The 18,371-nt window shown below is 40.8% G+C and overlaps 2 protein-coding genes across 2 annotated transcripts in view; one reads left to right on the forward strand and one right to left on the reverse strand.

The window, feature by feature from the left end:
- tekt4 (tektin 4) overlaps window positions 1–5,089 on the reverse strand; it is a 7,275-nt gene extending 2,186 nt beyond the window's left edge. The window contains exons 1-4 of the mRNA XM_012823043.3: window positions 4,421–5,089; window positions 4,255–4,325; window positions 4,001–4,144; window positions 1,512–1,734 (exon numbers count right to left, since the gene is read on the reverse strand). Coding sequence (XP_012678497.2) covers window positions 1,512–1,734; window positions 4,001–4,144; window positions 4,255–4,325; window positions 4,421–4,957 — 975 coding nt within the window. The 5' untranslated portion in view covers window positions 4,958–5,089. The remainder of the gene's footprint in view (window positions 1–1,511; window positions 1,735–4,000; window positions 4,145–4,254; window positions 4,326–4,420) is intronic.
- Window positions 5,090–10,062: 4,973 nt separating this feature from the next.
- Window positions 10,063–17,884, forward strand: LOC105896281 (LITAF domain-containing protein-like). Its single transcript, XM_031564036.1, has 5 exons — window positions 10,063–10,138; window positions 11,026–11,126; window positions 11,299–11,358; window positions 16,687–16,828; window positions 17,282–17,884. Exons 2-5 carry the CDS (start codon window positions 11,033–11,035, stop codon window positions 17,385–17,387), a joined length of 402 nt encoding a protein of 133 aa, XP_031419896.1. The 5' UTR covers window positions 10,063–10,138; window positions 11,026–11,032; the 3' UTR covers window positions 17,388–17,884.
- The last annotated feature ends 487 nt before the right edge of the window (window positions 17,885–18,371 follow it).

An 18,371-nucleotide genomic window follows, 5' to 3' on the forward strand; every position in this document is an offset into this window, starting at 1 on the left:
CCACTAAACATGACTGCTGGGATATTATAATTATTATATTATATATTATATTTTCAGGTAGTTGGCTTCACCACACCGTACATGAGTTCATGTTAGTTCTGCTCCCATAGACAGGGGGTCTTGCATGCATTACTAATCCTTTTCCTCCTCTAAACTTGGCATCACGCAGATTCCACATATATTGGCTTTAAACATGGCCACACACACACACGCAGAGAAAACTCAAACTTCGGCCTTCACGTAGGCTGCTTTTGTTCGACCTCACTGTGTTCGGGACTGTGAACACACACACATGGACACGAACTACGGAGACCGAACAAAGAAAACACACGTTCCCAACAGACATATCCAAACAGTTTTTTCCTACCAAAGGTACGGGAGGAACCCATCAGTTTGGCAAATGTAACTCCTCCTTGTGTCATTTTGGGAAGTATAACCGGTTATATGTGAGATTTAAATGGCTTTCTAAATGGTAATGTGTGAGAGTGATGACTTTGCCACTTTGCCTTCACATACTGTATTCCCTGTTTACCTCTTCCACTCTCCTTTGGCTTTGGGCTCAATGCACATGCAATTACTCCTCCTCCTCCCTCCCCATCACCATCTGTCTTCCCTCTCAGTGGGGAGCATGTAGGAGCGCACCCATGGATCCTGCTCCTCTCCCTGCGCACTGAGTACTGCACTAGTCCTGCGAGGCATTTCAGGACCCTGGCCAGAGACCGTGCCAAAAACGCTTATCTGCTGGCAGACCCAGGGCAAATGACTCGTGGGATGGAGGAGCTCCTGATGCGGACGCTGAGGGCCTGGGGGCTGCCACAGTAAGTGCACGATCACTCTCGACCTTTAACCAAGAGGAGGTGATTACTAGATCTGAGTGTGCTCAGGGCACAGGGAGGCCAGAGGAGTCACTGATCAATGGAAGAGCAAAAGTAAATGGAGTCGTTAGCTGTGGCTAAACGGGTGTTCACTTTAGCTTAGGTGAGGCTCGAGACTGTCCCGAAGGCTTCATAGCTATTAGCAGAGCAGAACTTTGGATCTGTGGCATTTTTTTGTACAATGATCTCTGAGAAGTATTTTGCCCCTTGCTATTTTGGTAGCTTGGGATGTATTCTGTGATGTTCCTGAGATGTCCTGAGATATCATCAATATCTTCAGTCAATTCACATACTGCAACGCTGCAATCCCACTGGATGTAACCTTGTTTACTCTTGATTGGTATAGAATTACATCTTGCGTTTAATTGAGTAGTCATGAATGGAATTTAGGTTTAGGCCTACTACTTTTAAGAATACTGATCAAGTCTTGAATATCACAGAATGATTGAAACTTAAGTGCAGGGCCAATTTGAAAAGGAGTAAACAAGTCTTGGACTTTAGAGGAGGAAGAATGGAGAAGAGATCCTAGTTCATCTGCACCCCGCAGAGAGCCACAGGTCGCTCCAGATGCTTCTAAAGTGCATCTGATGAATAAGTGAGTGAGAGTGCTCATGTGGCGTGGGCTTGGGCACGTACCTGTGACAGGTGGAGCTCCAGCTGAATCTTGGCCTCGGTCAGCTCTTGGCAGCGCTGGTTGAAGGCCAGGTCCACTCTGGAACACTGGGCCCTCAGGTCTTCTGATGTGTCTTGGAGCACGCGCTCAATCAGCTTCCTGAGCACGGCGCTCGCTCGCATCTCGTGTTCTGCTGCTGCCAGGTTGGCTTGTGTGAAGTACATCCACTCTTCACTGTTACTCACACTGTGAAGGAGTGGAGGAGATGGGGGAGAGGATGGGATAAATGTATAGACACTTTTTTTAGTATTCATTGAGTAAGTATGATGAATGCGACTGGTACGCTTACAGTGAATGAGAATTGAATTTGAGACCAAACATTAATTTTTGGTCACGATCATGTTGCCTAGCATTTTAAACTAGTACTATACTGCCCCCTTGTGGAGAAAGCAGTGGATGAGGCACTGTCAGCTCAAGTTTTCAAAGCCATCAGGTCATTTGCATTATTCAAACTGTAGAGGTAAGACCTGGTTACTAAGGCTATAGGTTCAAAACATACCCTTCGATACAACGATGCAGTAAACCAGAGATGAATGAGCACAGGGCAAGGGAGGAGAACAGTGAGAATGATTAATGGTGTATTATATTTTATATTATCAAGTTGTATTACATTTCTTTAAACTACTTACTCACACAATTTGTACGTCACACAATTTCTGAAACCCATCACTCAAAGAGCAAAACCTTTGATCAAATCTGCTAATTCTCAGCCTTTACCCCGCTTATCAATTTTATGAAACACTTTTTGCAAAACATTACACACTACAATCAGAAATGAAACACTTGTGTGCCTTTCTCAGGCACTGCCCTTCAAAATGCAAGACATACTGCAAGACACACCAGTTCCAGAGGAGGACACTGGCTGAGATGGTGCGTTGCTGTGACAAGGCCCAAATAGGAGGCTGGGTACAGTCATATAGTCTCTTTTTATGTATAAAATACAATTGACAATTTTTTTAATTTCTTACATAGTACAAAATATTGTGTTTCCTCACTGAACACTTTGAAATACTGTTTTGGTGATGCACTGTAAGTGTTTCTGTTACAGCCTTTAGCACCCGAAACGGTGTTGCATTTATGTGTTGTCTAAATATTTTGTATTTCAGTTTGCTGTAATGAACTGTATTTAGCTAAATATTTTTTTTTTCTACATTCTAGCACTGAAAATGCAAAGGGTTCCCTGTTCTATGCTTCAGTCCACAGTGTTTTGGAAAACTGAAGCAAATGACTGAAAGTATTATATTTCTGTGTTTATATATTCAGTCTATTTTCAGATATCTTTATGAAGTGCACTGTAACACTAACTCGAAAAGGCATACGCCTAACAAAGGTAGAAGTGTTTTAGATTTATCACACTAGTGTGTATTTAGTGATTTAACCACATGAAAACCCTTCAACCAATCTAACAAAAAAAAAAAATACATTTTGAAATGGGATCATTTTAATAGTTTTCAATGCAGTGTTTGATTTTGCAGGAGATATGAGGTGTTCTGCAATTTTTTTTTGCGCAGTTTCGTGAATTTTGTGCAAATTAAAGTTTTAAAAAAAGGTTTCAGAAAATGTACGTAAGCTGCTATGAAAAACTGTAACTGAAAGCTTTGTTTATATTGTGCCTACATATGACAAAAGACATTGCGTAGTGGTGTATTTTTATTTCATTCATATTTCGGGCTGTTAACTATCCTTCTGGTGGTTGGATAATTCAAACAAGTCAACAGCCAAAGAGTCCCTGTCCCCTGCACATGTGCTGCCTCAGATAATAAAATAATACATATCTTAGATTACTCTCCTGTCTAGGCACAGACCAACATTAAATGACCAATTACTATTATGCTTTTCCAATTTTTACCTTTCCTTTAGTGTGTTGTATAGCTTTGTGTGCATGTTACTGGTCTGCAAAGTTACAAAGCCCAAAATACACATGAGAGGGAGTTACTGAAACCACTTCTCAGATGACTAAAAGGCCTTGTTTGAATTCCAGCCCTTTTCCTTTGTTACAAGATGTTGCAATCTCGTAACACAATCCGTATTGCCTAGCTGACCAATCAGAGCACCTTAAGCTCATCGGCAGAGGGGGCTTAAAGACACCGGAGCTCTAACAGAAAGTTTCAGACATGGTAAATAGAGTCAGGGTAAAATACAGGGTAAAAAGTGTGGGAAGAATGTGTTTTTGGAACATTGAAGCAAATGCAAGACATTTTCGAGTACCGCAAAAATAAAATTATGAAAATTGAATGAATTTTAATGGGTTGGAAGTTTCAGGACAAAGTCTTTTTTACCCCATTTCCTGAGACAGAATGTTTTACAGAGACTGGATAGCTTTTGGAATGTTTGAAAAAAATTCACCAAATATTATAGAAATGTTCACAATAATTCCTGCTCTTGTAAGTTTTGAACACAGCTTGAATTCACCAAAATAATTAAGTCTGGAAATTATGAGAAAAACACTCACTGATCCTGGATCTTTGCAGAACCCGCCTGATGTTGTGTCTCAGAACTGGTGTTGCTGTAGCGGCCACATTGGTTATCTAAACTGTAGGCTTGGTGCTTATCAGACCAGTCCATCTCCAAAGTTTGCTTAGCATCCCGGTTGGACCTGGAAGATATGCAGAAAGGACAAGCATATAAAACACTGTAGTTGTATGAAAAGCTGCAGCACAAAATGTAAATAAAATTCATTGTATGCTACCACCTACAATGACTCACTTTATTTGAGCAACAGTCTGATCTAGCGTTCTCTTGTGCAGTGCCTGAATGCTTCGGATCAACTCCACCTCCTAATTTAGGGAACAAAAGTTCAAGCAAAGATTGCATTATTGTTATACAACATTTTAATTAAAATATAATTAGTAAAAAAAAGCATAATTCTAACTTGGATGAGTTCTTCCTCCACGAGGTCTTTAACCAGATCGGGCCCAAGTCGTCTTTCCCTACATGTCAGATTATCTGTCGCAATGGCAAAAGGAATCTCGGTGGCGTCCAAACCCTTCTCCAAACGGCACTTCTCAGCCAAAAGCAAGTCAGTCTCCGCCCCAAGATGTTCGATGTGCCGCTCAAGCTCGGACTTCCAAAAGTGAATATCTTGTAACCTCTCACCCAAGTGTGTGGTGCCATCCGCCTGTGTGCGCAGAGTTTTAACCTCGGTCTCCGTATAAAGCACTTTGGAATCGAAGCGAATTTTCTCTGAATTGGTTAGATCGCTCAATGCCTGGTTCAAAGTAGCGTTGTTCTTGGCCATCCATTCCGCCGGAGTGTATTTCGCAGATCTGTATCCTGCCGCGGCTAATCCGGACGATGTTAAGAAGTTATGTTTTAATGTGGTCTCTGGATCAACAGGTGGACGCAGTTGTTCATGTTGAGTCACGGCTCTGGTGTCGAAATGCGGTCTCGACACTAAAAGTTTCGACATTTCAAAGCAAGGAAGTGACACATAAACTACATAGTTTTACAATTTCTGTGAAAAATTACGCTGGCACTAGGTAGGTCCCCTGACACAGCAGATGTTACACTGCGCCGTGTTTGTGTTGCGTCGCCTAGGATACCCGTTTCCAAGGACGCGTCTTTGAGGCTGACAACAGTGTGGTATCTTGCAGTGGACGTGAATCGAAGCCGAGTTGTCCGCTCGGAGGGCGGTGATCACATGTGCCAACACTGAACCACCATCACATATATATCACATATTTGCTTTCCAAAATACCTCCCCGCCCAAGAGTTATTGTTTTCTTTTTAAACATAGCCACTTTATGTTAGTCTATCATATGACAAATTATCACTGAGAACAGCTCAGTTTGATTATGATTGCTATTAATGTAAACTGACACTGTCAGCCTCAAAGATGCGTCCTTGGAAACAGATATCTGTAAACTACACAGAACCGTGTGCTTCCATCCTGTTTAAGCACTAGCACCACTAGAGAGGTCCAAGGTGACTGAGATAGTGCAATTATGTCACCCTGCCGCATCTTCTCTCTGTTCTAATTAGCTCTTTTTTCAAAAGGTGAAACTCTGTAAGCTTTGCTACAAACAGGAATTTCATCAGTGGTGACAATACTGTGTATGTCCATACTGGCCCTGCCCAGTGTGTCTGAACAGACTGTTGGCCAGCCTTGTAAGAGACATTGCCATTCTGGAGGATAGCCTTTTCATCAGGTCCCAGTTCCTTTGGGGAAACACTGAGCCTCCGGTACGTTCTCTCCCTCTGATGGCAGGGTCATATACAGGTGAACGCTGTGCTTGTCCTGCTTAGGTGTGGCAGAAATTAGCGTACATCCTGTGTGAGAATTATGAGATTTGTGATAAAGCAGCTGCTGTGGCCACCAAAAGTTGGCCAGCATAATCTCCATAATCTTATCATCGTAACAAAGGAAAGGTCCCCACATTGGTATTGCTCAGACACCTGGTGTCAGGAAGCAACCTGAGACGTGAGTGACTGCAACCAATTATAGTATGGGAATGGGGGTAGGCCATGGAGAACCATCTCAGGCAGTGCACTGCATCTTAAACAGTTTAAATGGCTAGAGTTGGAAATGCTTGTTGTTCAGATCTGCACTACTGAATCCGGAGTATGTTCCACGTGCTTCATTACTGCACTTTACTGGAATAAAGACTGATTGCTGCAACAACCACAAAGGTGTATGACTTCCAAAAGGCTGGCTGAGGAAGGGAAAAACTGACCAGCAGCCTTTGATCTTAAGCACATAGCTTTGCTCTCCAACATTCCGCTGAACCACTGTTCGTTTCAGAAGACCCAGCCCTAGTATAAGTGGAAAAACTAGTTGATTGTCAGACATGATACACGTTTCCAGAGTCCACACTGGTCCATGCCATTCCATGCCATTCCATGCCTTCTGATTCAGGGAAAATAAGATTAGTTTGCATTTGCTTGGCTAGTTTGGCCAGTGCCTCCAAAAACTGCTTCTGCATTAATGTGCACAGCCTGTGTCTAGGGTGGCTTTCACCAGGTAACCCGGTATGCATACCACAACATTTAGCAGTTGAGGTGAAAGCAATTTGCCCTATGGCTGAAAGTTCAGAATGGCCATTGGGAGGCTTGAACCCTTAGGGGACAAAGGCCTGTATGACTTTTTTAGGAAGTCTCACATGCCTTGATGATTTTGTATATTTCCCCTAACTAAAAGTATTGATGCACAAGTGGCATATATGATTATGTTATAGAAGACATCATCAATAACAACATTAGAGTAAAAGGAATGTAGTAAAATAAAATTGTATTTAAATCAAATGTAAAATCACCCTTACGAAAACCTTCATTCAGATGTGCTCAGAATTTGTACAAAAAAACATTGTAAAGATTTCGGACCGAGACTTTTGAACTCTGAACCTTGTAAACATAGGTGTTGGCTATACATACAGTATGTGAGTTTAGCATTCAGAAAATGTGTGTGGTTTCACTACTACTTATTTATAATTTCAAAGTGACCTGTGCCTCTCCAAACTAGTGTCCCTACCAATGCATATTGATGAGTTAGGTATAAACAAACCTGGGACACCTCAGTCAAAGACAATGGCCATTACGTAATGGCCCTGGAATGTCTTTGTGGCCCACTACCCCCACAGGTTCTCGCCACACCATGGCCCAATAGAGATCACTGAATCACCATGCCCTTATCATATGAATAGCTGTCATTTGCTAATGGGTGTGTCCTTAGGAGCAGAAACCTCACTCAGAGACTGAAATGTTCAAGAGATCAGTTCTGTTCTCCTTACAAAGTGCTTATTTATATTTTATTTTCTAACTGTATATATTTGAAAAAAAAAAGTGTTCAAGGTTTCTGTGGGGGTTCTTTTTATGTCTCTAGGACAAAGACTTGCGGAGCTTCAAAGGCATATTGACAACAAGAACACATTTTCCCACCGGTGGGAAAGGGTCCCTTAAGTTTTAGGGAGCTGAGGGGGAAATACATTGGGGTTTTATGGTATTGTCTTGAGCTTTAAGCTGGTTTACTTTGGGCCGGTAGTTCTTTTTTTTAAATTCAGTTCCCTTTCAACCATTGACCCGCCCTTTGACTAGCTGTTACACAGTACCTCTCAGACTACCAGCTAGCTAGGGGTTATGATTATTTTGAATTCTTCTCACTACTTCCGCCTCTCACTTTCCACTTTAACACTGTGCCCTCTAGTCAAAGGCATCGATCAGGGCCCTGAAGCGTGGCCTTAAGTTGGTCTTCTACCTCTGTAAGGTAGTCTGTTGGAAGGACTGCTGCCAGTAATGCTGTTTTGAACCCAGCCCAGTTGTGTATTTTATTCTATGCCCCTGAGCACGGCATGAGCGCTCAAAAGTTCCAGATTGGACATTGGTTCATTTTTCAGTGAATTCCAGTATGTCACGTATTTTTCCAAAGGTTGGGAATTCTAAATGAATGGGAGGCTTGTTATAAGGAGAAGATGGGATGGAAGGAGGTGTATCATTATCCGGTGTGAAAGAAGTCCTGGACCTAACGTGGGTAATCTCCTTCTTCCACTGCTTGTCCCTTCTCAGCAGGCTCTCCGCCACCCCTTGTTCAAGCTGCCTACAGATCTCCTTATTATCTCCTCTACTGCCTCACATCACTGCTCTATAACCTCTGAGTCCAGCCTCTCCATTCGTGGCACTTTCCCCAGATGTTCTCAAGTCTATCCATTTCTCTCTGTATGCCTCGGACAGTCTGAGTTCTCAAATTACTGTCTGACATGCATGTGTTTCTGTTTACAGTGGCATGCGTTATCACCTTGGAATGACGGGGGGAAAGTGGAGGCGTGTGCCAGTTTGTTGGAAGGGGCAGTGTGGTGTGCTGTTCTAGGCCTAATACCCTGGGCAATACACAAGCCTGTGTATGGACTGCACCCGTCTTTTAACCACATTTTTTTTTCAACATTATGTCATGCCATGTTGTTGGGGTGCAAGCCTAGACATTTAAAAGTTGTATGAAGTAGGGATGGGCATTTCAAGCAAACATACTAAACCTACACCCCCTCCCTGCACGCACGCAGAATGTCAGAAGAATTTAGCTGAATTCAACAAAAAGTATAACATTATAGTCAAGGACTATATCAAGGAAATATTCACAGTGGAGAATAATATGCCTACTAATTAGACCTACACAGCCTAATAAATAAGATGCCATAAGTTACATGTGTCTGAAAAACATCTGAGGTAATGAACAAGGCTGTTTGAGCTCAGGATAGGATAGGATAGAGCTCCCATAACAAGTTTATTTACATTGATGTTTGATCAGCTACTGTTCTTTGCCAGTTTCACCTCCTCTACCAGTTAAACAAGAGTAATGGCCTTATCCATGTGTCACCTCCTCTACCAGTTAAACGAGAGTAATGGCCTTATCCATGTGTCACCTCCTCTACCAGTTAAACGAGAGTAATGGCTTTATCCATGTGTCACCTCCTCTACCAGTTAAACGAGAGTAATGGCCTTATCCATGTGTCACCTCCTCTACCAGTTAAACGAGAGGTATGGCCTTATCCATGTGTCACCTCCTCTACCAGTTAAACGAGAGGTATGGCCTTATCCATGTGTCAGTAAGAGCAAGTAACTGAAGGGATAACTGTGAGACCAAAGCAGGACTTACTCACTGAGTCATAATTTAATGAGCACAAGTGTGAAAAGGCCTTAGAATTGTCATTACCTTAAATTCATACGTATAAATGATTCTTATATACAGTATACAAACCAAAAGAAACTAATATTTTGAAATCCCAGGTTTGTGTTTGTTTGTGTTTTGTGTTCATTTTCCTTTTTTTTGTATGTGCAGTGACGGTGTTGGTACAGCCAAATTTGTCTGATGTTCCTGGTCAGACACAGTGTCCGCATTGTCAGCAACATATTATGACTGCAACCAAACACACTTGTTTGAATTTGCCCCCAAATTGAAATAGCTTTTTGACTGTTTTGCTACATATGTTACCTAAGTGTTCATTAGCCATAGGGCAGACAAGAAAAAGTATTACATTATAGTCAAGGACTATATCAAGGAAATATTCACAGTGGAGGATAATATGCCTACTAATTAGACCTACACAGCCTAATAAATAAGATGCCATAAGTTACATGTGTCTGAAAAACATCAGAGGTAATGAACAAGGCTGTTTGAGCTCAGGATAGGATAGGGCTCCCATAACAAGTTTATTTAAATTGATGTTTGATCAGCTACTGTTCTTTGCCATGTTTGATATGTCATAATTATAGTCACGTCATGTCAAGCAGGAATTGTGCAAAGATACGATATAACTCAGATACGATCAAAAATACAATACAACCCTAACAGACGAGGAGGTCTACTAAAACAACTACAAACTAACAAACAAACTACAGGAACAATGCTGGTCTGCATTACCTATACGTTTGGTTTGAGCTTGTGTTTGCTGGGTGATTGTGGTTTTATACATGTTTGTTTTAGCTTTAACCCCCCACAGCTGATGTCCACCTCTGTGTGATCTAGGTGAAAGACAAACATACAGTAGCCACACCCATCTGGAGTGACTGTGGAGTTTGGCCAGCTCCCCCCCCAGTCTCCCTTTGCCACTGACTGAAGGAGCATCTGTTAAAGACCTGAATCTCCTGTGTCACACACATACAGGTGAGTGAATGTTACTGTATAGCATGACGACTGGATATTAACTGACATCTTTTCAAAGTTAGAGTGAAAGAAGGACAGGCATAAAGTGTGTGAGAAAATAATTGCTTTGTAGATTGAATGCTAATTAAAAGTATGGGCGTTTGTCTGAATTCTGGGTCATTCTAGGTAAATACTTAAGCTGGTTTGAATACAGTTAAAAATGGAAAAATGGGACTTGTGAAAAATGACTTCTTATGTGTTATCTGTGTCTTATAAAGACACTCTTGATATGTGCTAGGCTCTCTTGACAGGTAGGTAAATGATTGACTAACTTCTCTTCACTAATTATCTGGCGTAGCATAGAGATGTACATATTACTGTGAAAGTGGGTTAGGCAGTGTTGTACTGTTGTCACTGTGTGTAGGGTGTAACAGACCCTCATTCTAGTTATCCCACATTCCTTTTCTATGTGCAGCTTTATCCTCTCATTTATCTCTCATGTTTAGCCCTCTTCGTACCCTCACCTTTGCACCTTGTTAATTGTCCTCTAGTTTTCCAGGCCTCACTTTATACTAAGGCTGTCTGTAATATTTGAATAACTGATTATTAGTACAATGTACACCTCACGTCAGAACAAGTAATATGGTTACAGGCTGCACTTAGGGAAATATACTGAACTTAAATCCTTCATTATTTATTTTCTTAAATAAAATTCTTAAGGCAGCTCAAAGAAATAAAATGCGACAAAGAGACACAGAGAATTACGGAAAGAATCCGTGTTGGCCCCGTCCTAAAGAGCTTCATTTGTGTCCCCCCTCATTCATTGTGATGTGTGAATGTAAGTGTGTTTGAATACTCTTTTGGGATCACAAGCAACCTCACATTTCTTTTTATTCATTTTGTCGCAGTTAGCTCATGGAAAAGAATCCAGTTCCTCCTCCTTACCCGGGATTACAGACAGGTCCTGGCTATGGTGCCGCTTATCCGCCGTTACCTGCACACCAGCAAGGTCAGCTGCTTTCTCAAGCAATCATGGCCACTGTGTAGCTCCACAAAGTCTGTTCATGTTGTGGGGTGGTTAGCATATGTTTTCCTATGTCTTTTGAAACATAATTTGTTGGTATCCTGAACTGTCTTCACTAAGATTGCATACTGAGGATCTCTTAACCCCTCTCATATAGGTCCAGGCCAATTTCCCCCAACTCAATATGGAATGAACCAGCCAGCCGCACCACACGTGGGTGAGTCTGAATGGCATGCTGTCTAACCAGTTCTGAAACTATTGACTTTCTCATCCCCCGGAAAACAACCTGTGTGCCTACGCAGGCCAGTGATTAATGTAGTGCAGAGTCACGCCTGTAGACGTAGTCTTTACTGCACCTTTTATTGGTGGACATTGCTCTCATGCCAGGAATGTCGCTTTAGTACTATTGGTTAAAGTACAGTTCCCTTTCCCAATCGGATTTAGACATACCTTGTATAAAGACATAAACAAGTCATGCTTGATGAATGGCTGTAGCCCTTGTTCGTCTCTGGGAGCAGCCCAATTAGATCACCGCCCAGCAGATGTGTAAAAAGTAGTGCTGTCAAACGATTAAAATATTTAATCGCGATTAATCGCATTTATGTCATAGTTAACTCAAAATGAATCGCGATTAATCGCAAAATTTTTATCTATTCTAAATGTCCCTTCGTTTATTTATTTTTACATGGAAAAGTGGATTGGTTTGCTTTATGCAAATGTTTTATTTAATTGAAAACCAATATTGCCAAACAGGGCGGTACAAAATAAAATTATAAAGTGCACATTTCAGGTAAACAAGGACTCAGCCTATAGTGCAGTTAAACCATGGCTTAATATTTTCTTTTTTTCAAGTTTGCTGGGAACATAGCACTCAGGCCTCTTATTTCAGAAACACTGAACCGTAACAGTTAGGTTACCAATAAAAGGTAAGCCTACTACTTCTTTGCTTTCAGTCAGCTGCCTGTTGACAGTTTCAGACAACAGTGAAGCTTGCTTCTTTTGCTCAACACAACTTTTAAAAGTAAACTTTCCATTCAGAAGCTTTTTATCATCCATTTCGCCGTATCACGCTCACCATTCACTCAAACCGTAACGTTAGCCTACTACACAGTTTGCGAGGCCAAAAAGAATGTTAATCTAAAAAAAAAAAAAAAAAGTTTAAAAAATCGCGTTAATCTCGCGATAAAAAAATTAACGGCGTTAAAATGGGTTTGCGTTAACGCCGTTAATAATGCGTTAAACTGACAGCACTAGTAAAAAGTACTGAAATGTTGTACTCAAGTAAAAGTACAATTACTTTGATGACATTTTACTTAAGTACAAGTAAAATTACCCATCTAAAAATGTACTCAAGTAAAAGTAAAAAGTTTAAAATGTACTTTAAGTAAAAGTTACTTAGTTACTTTCAACAACTTGATCGGGGCCGCTCCTATATAGTGCAAAAAAGGACAAGGGGTCATAAATCCAATACAAAAACTAGTTATTTTTAATTAAAGGAAATCTTTAGAAATATAAGTACAATGACATTAAACATGTCAAACATTAAACATTAAACTGTCAACACAACATTTAAGAAGGAGGACATGTCAAGGACATGTCAAGACATGAACCACATGACAGGTAAGGGAGGACATGTCAAGACATGAACCACATGACAGGTAAAATAAAAAAGTTAAAATGCCGCTGCCCCACTATATTAAAACTTTGGTTACTTTACTTGTGTCCACCTTTAGAGCATTAGTCTACAAACTTCTTGTTGAGTTTGAGCAGCAGCTGATTTTCAAGGTGTGTAGAGTTCATCCGGGCTCGCTTTGCAGTAAACGGCAATCCAGCACAGCCGAAGAGTCACTCGCAGGCGGCCGAGGCAGGTAGGCCAGTATTGAGTTTCAGGGACAGTTTTTTGATATTCTGAAAGGAGTTCAGCAGATCCATATTGACTGAGACACAGGCTAGGTTCCCTTCTAACTCCCCTGTACCTTCTGGACTTCATTGAGGAAAATAAATCATCTTCATCTGATGAATGTTGTCCAACTTGTTTCAGCCCCTACCATCCGGTCAAGATGTTGTCTGACATAGACTAGACCTGTAGAATGACAAACAACAATTCTGACAATTAAGTATTGAGCTGCCATCAAGAGTGCATCTTAACACAGAAATAGCTATAAATAGCTACTTGAGATGACAGACCTACAGCATATATACAGAATGATAACATTATTTTCTATTTCTACATGCATCACAATTCATAATCCTAAATTCTTGCTAACCGAGACCCCTGAGCATGAACATGAAAGACGTGCACGTTGCAAAGCCACCACATCGTGATAAATTCGAGATAACGACATACACATTGACATTGACTTGTCCAACTGTCTGACAACGATGGTGTGCGCATTCACATCGTTCCTGTTTCAGGGCATGGGAGGCAGCCAAATGATTAGCCTAATATCAGTTTATGCGGTGTATCTTATTGCTGATGACTGATCTGCAGTTTTTAACACAATATGAGAGACTGAACATAATAATGCTATGAACTGAAACAAATGGAAGACAGGAATGGAATTATTATTAGTCTATTGGATGACGGATGTTAACAGAAGGAAGGGTACAGAAGGATGGGTACATGAGTGTATAGCTAGCCTAGCTAGCTAGTTGATGTTAGCATACTCAGGGTGGTTGCAAGTGCTAGCCAAAATAAGGCTACAAGTGCCATGACACGCATATTTTGCTTATTGTAGCAAAGCTAATAAACAACAAAAACGCTGTCTGAACTACTAATGGAAAGGGACACATTCCAACACATGCTTGCGCAGATTTGAAGATTCATTTTTATAAGCAGAAAGTTCTGTCTGGCGGGGCAGGCACAGCTTACACAGGATTATATAGCTGTTGCCTCTTTTAGGTTGGAAGGCAAACTGCTTGCTGAGTTGTGGATACGGGGTTTCTTCATCTTCTTTAATTTTAACTTGCGGAAAGTTCGGTGATTCAGCTTGTTGGTCGTCCGCAGCTTGTTGGTAGTCCCCACTATCATCTTCCTCCATCTCTATCTCTCGTGACTCGACACCGGCGGCCTTGCATTGACTCTATCATCCTCTCTATGCAGCATCCACCACTGCAATGAGAATTGTCGTGCGCGGTTTCCTTTCTTGAACTATGTTTTTTTTTTTACTCAGTAACGGATGTAATTTCCAATGTAGCGAAGTACAATACTTCAGTCAAAATCTACTTAAGTAAAAGTAAAATTACCGATTTCAAAAACTACTTAAAAATTACAAAGTACACAAAAAAAACTACTCAATTACAGTAACGTGAGTAAATGTAATTCGTTACTTTACACCTCTGCCGCCCAGGACCTGCCAGGACCCTGGACCCTGATCGGGTGTAGTGTAGGGTGTACGTCCTTTTTTAATGACAGACTATGATCATTTTGCACTACTTTCTGTGTAGATCCCTAGTGGCTGTACTGTCATGGCACTCAAACAGTACCCAGTACCCTGGTCCCTGTCCCTTTCTTCAGGGCTAAGTACCACCAGACGTCTCCTACCTAGACTATCATAATGTCACCTTCCTAAAATAATTGCCTAAGTCATTTATTCAGCTTTTTCAGAAAACACTAAAAACTTTATTGATAATATTACTAAAAAAGGTTATGACAAAAGATTACTTTTGACATGCTAATAACAATGTATGTCAATTATGTAACACAAGAGGAATAAATGACGTAGGCACATTTTTGAACATGCCTTTGTGACTTGGCCTATGTCAAGAGTGTGACTAAACCTTCAACTCTGTCAACAATAAAGCTTGTAAAATTGCCTAAGTCATATTGTCTTTTGACTTAGGCAAAATAAAACTGCCTAAGTCACACTCTTGACATAGGCCAGGGGCGGCCCTAGCACATTTGGCGCTCTAGGCGAGCTTCACTCCTGGCGCCCCCCCCCCCCCCCCCCCCACGAAAACGGAATTGCAACTTTCAAACGCTATTTTGCCCTGTAAGACTGAATTACTTTCACATAAACACAACAACGATCGCGACGATGAACAAACGTTAATTCAAGAACAAATCACTGAGAAAATGTCACGCCTGTGCTGGACTACGCTCATCATGAGGAGATGATTTAGGCAAAAAAGTAATTTTCGTCAAGAAATAACTTAGGCAATTATTTTAGGAAGGTGATAAAACAACCGGGAAATGAAATCGGTCATCAATTACAACACTCAAGTTTCATGCCGTTTTAGTTGGGGTCAATGAAGATGAACCAAGCTGAATGGTAATATTTTATGGGATAGCCGGATTGGATGGGAATACAAGGAGCTTGGTTTTGGAAAGATTGAGCTGATATTGTCGATCCCTCATCCTAACTGAAATATCACTGAGACATGCAGAAATACAAGCTGAAATTATGGAATCATCTAGGCGGAAGGACAAGTACAGTTGGGTATCATTCACATGACAGTGATAGGAGAACCCAAGAGAATGGATGAGAGATAGTAGATAGAAATTAGAGGGGTCCAAGTACTGATTCCTGAGGTAAACCAGTGGAGAGGTGATGAGATTTCAAATCTTTCACACACTCAATGAACGTCCATTGAGGTACGATTCAAACCAACTGTGTGCTTTCCCTGAAATTCCCAGTTCGGACAGCGTAGAGAGGAGGATATCGTGGTTCACTGTATTAATGACTGCTGACAAGGATAATAAAATGAGAACTGATGACTGAGCAGAGGCTTTTGCTACTCTCTGTATCTAGATCCTTGCCAGCCATATGAGTAGGAGGACTGTGAACACACTTGAGATTGACAAACTGACAAGTTGTCCTGATGGACAATAAATGTATGGGTTATTATGATGGCATAATATTCAAACGAATCCTAGCTGTGAGCAAGCAGCAGCTGTGTGAATCTCTAGTCATTAGTGACTGGAAAGCCAGTTTCATCCATGTGTCACCTCCTCTACCAGTTAAACGAGAGTAATGGCCTTATCCAGGTGTCACCTCCTCTACCAGTTAAACGAGAGTAATGGCCTTATCCAGGTGTCACCTCCTCTACCAGTTAAACGAGAGTAATGGCCTTATCCATGTGTCACCTCCTCTACCAGTTAAACGAGAGTAATGGCCTTATCCATGTGTCACCTCCTCTACCAGTTAAACGAGAGTAATGGCTTTATCCATGTGTCACCTCCTCTACCAGTTAAACGAGAGTAATGGCCTTATCCATGTGTCACCTCCTCTACCAGTTAAACGAGAGTAATGGCCTTATCCATGTGTCACCTCCTCTACCAGTTAAACGAGAGTAATGGCCTTATCCATGTGTCAGTAAGAGCAAGTAACTGAAGGGATAACTGTGAGACCAAAGCAGGACTTACTCACTGAGTCATAATTTAGTGTGAAGTGTGAAAAGGCCTTATAATTATCATTACCTTTGAATCATAAATATACATTATTCTTATATACAGTATATAAACCAAAAGAAACTAATTTTTTTAAATCCCAGGTTTGTGTTTGTTTGCGTTTTGTGTTCATTTTCCTTTTTTTTGTCTGTGCAGTGACGGTGTTGGTACAGCCAAATTTGTCTGATGTCCCTGGTCAGACACAGTGTCCGCATTGTCAGCAACATGTTACGACTGCAACCAGACACACAAACGGCCTTCTGACCTGGCTCCTCTGTGGCGGCCTCTTCCTGTTCCTGTAAGTGGCCCATTTGGGCTTGTGAAAATCTGTTTGAAAAATGAAATTGCTTTTTGACTGTTTTGCTATATATGTTACCTATATGTTATAATGGCTTCTTTTGTTTGTCTAATACGTTTTGTGATGCCGTTTTATTTGTTTAAATCAAAGACTAATTATGAGCATCAATAGTTAAACTCGCAATGTTAAAGAAATCTAGAAAATAGATTCCTGGATCTGGCCTGTGATGCTGATCTGCTCCAAAATGTAATGGGTTCTTCCTGGGCGCATACTCTACCCTTCCACCAAGGTTCATGAAAAAACAGACAAACCGAAAACATAACCTCCATGACTTGAAATATATATTTTTTTACCTATCAACATCTTTCTATATATTATACAGTACTTGTTTATCTATCTATATCATTCCTGTTGTGAGGTCACGAAGATGGTCATTAAACATGTCTCTTTCAGGTGCTGGCCCTGCTCCTGTGTTCCATTCTGTGTGGACTCCTGTAAGGATGTGGAGCACTCCTGCCCAAACTGCCGCCAAGTGCTGTACCACTACAAGCGCATGTGAAAGACCTGCTTCTGCAATACCAAATATACCAAACATACCAAATCATTGCCACGTACACAAAACACTAGATTCAAATCCACTGAAAATAAAGAACACTAATCTATTGCTGTCTGTATATTTTACATGCAAATACTTTCATTAATCATTTTTGCCATGTTATTCCCACTTGCATGTATTTCTATCATAATAATGTTGCTATAGCAGTATCAGGAAACACCTGGTGGTTGTGCTGTTTACTTGTTTCATGTTGTTTTTCTGCAGTGTAATGACTTATGACTCTTTTCCCGACAATGTGTACACTACATATTTAAGTAATGAGGAATATATTTTATTATATATATATATATATTTTATTTTGAAACAATCCATCAACCCTCCCCTATAGACTCTACTTTGACACTAACTATGCTAGTTGATTGTATTTTCATATTAATGTGCATCTCTAAAAAATGCATCCAAAAAGACTTTTGAATTATTAAAAAAATATATATATTAAATCTTTACCCTACTGAATGTATTTTTATCCCACACCTAAAACTACCAGCATCAGAGATGTGTGTAGAGTGGGATGGCATGTGTGTTTGGATATGAGATGGCATGTGTGTTTGGATATGTGATGGCATGTGTGTTTGGATATGAGATGGCGTGTGTGTAGAGTGGGATGACGTGTGTGTAGAGTGTGATGGCGTGTGTGTTTGGATATGTGATGGCATGTGTGTTTGGATATGAGATGGCATATGTGTTTGGATATGAGATGGCATATGTGTTTGGATATGAGATGGCATGTGTGTTTGGATATGAGATGGCATATGTGTTTGGATATGAGATGGCATGTGTGTTTGGATATGTGATGGCGTGTGTGTTTGGATATGAGATGGCGTGTGTGTTTGGATATGGGATGACGTGTGTGTAGAGTGGGATGGCATGTGTGTTTGGATATGATGGCAAGTGTGTTTGGATATGTGATGGCATGTGTGTTTGGAT

The sequence above is a fragment of the Clupea harengus genome, chromosome 26, assembly GCF_900700415.2.
Source record: "Clupea harengus chromosome 26, Ch_v2.0.2, whole genome shotgun sequence".
NCBI classification, from domain to species: Eukaryota; Metazoa; Chordata; class Actinopteri; order Clupeiformes; family Clupeidae; genus Clupea; species Clupea harengus.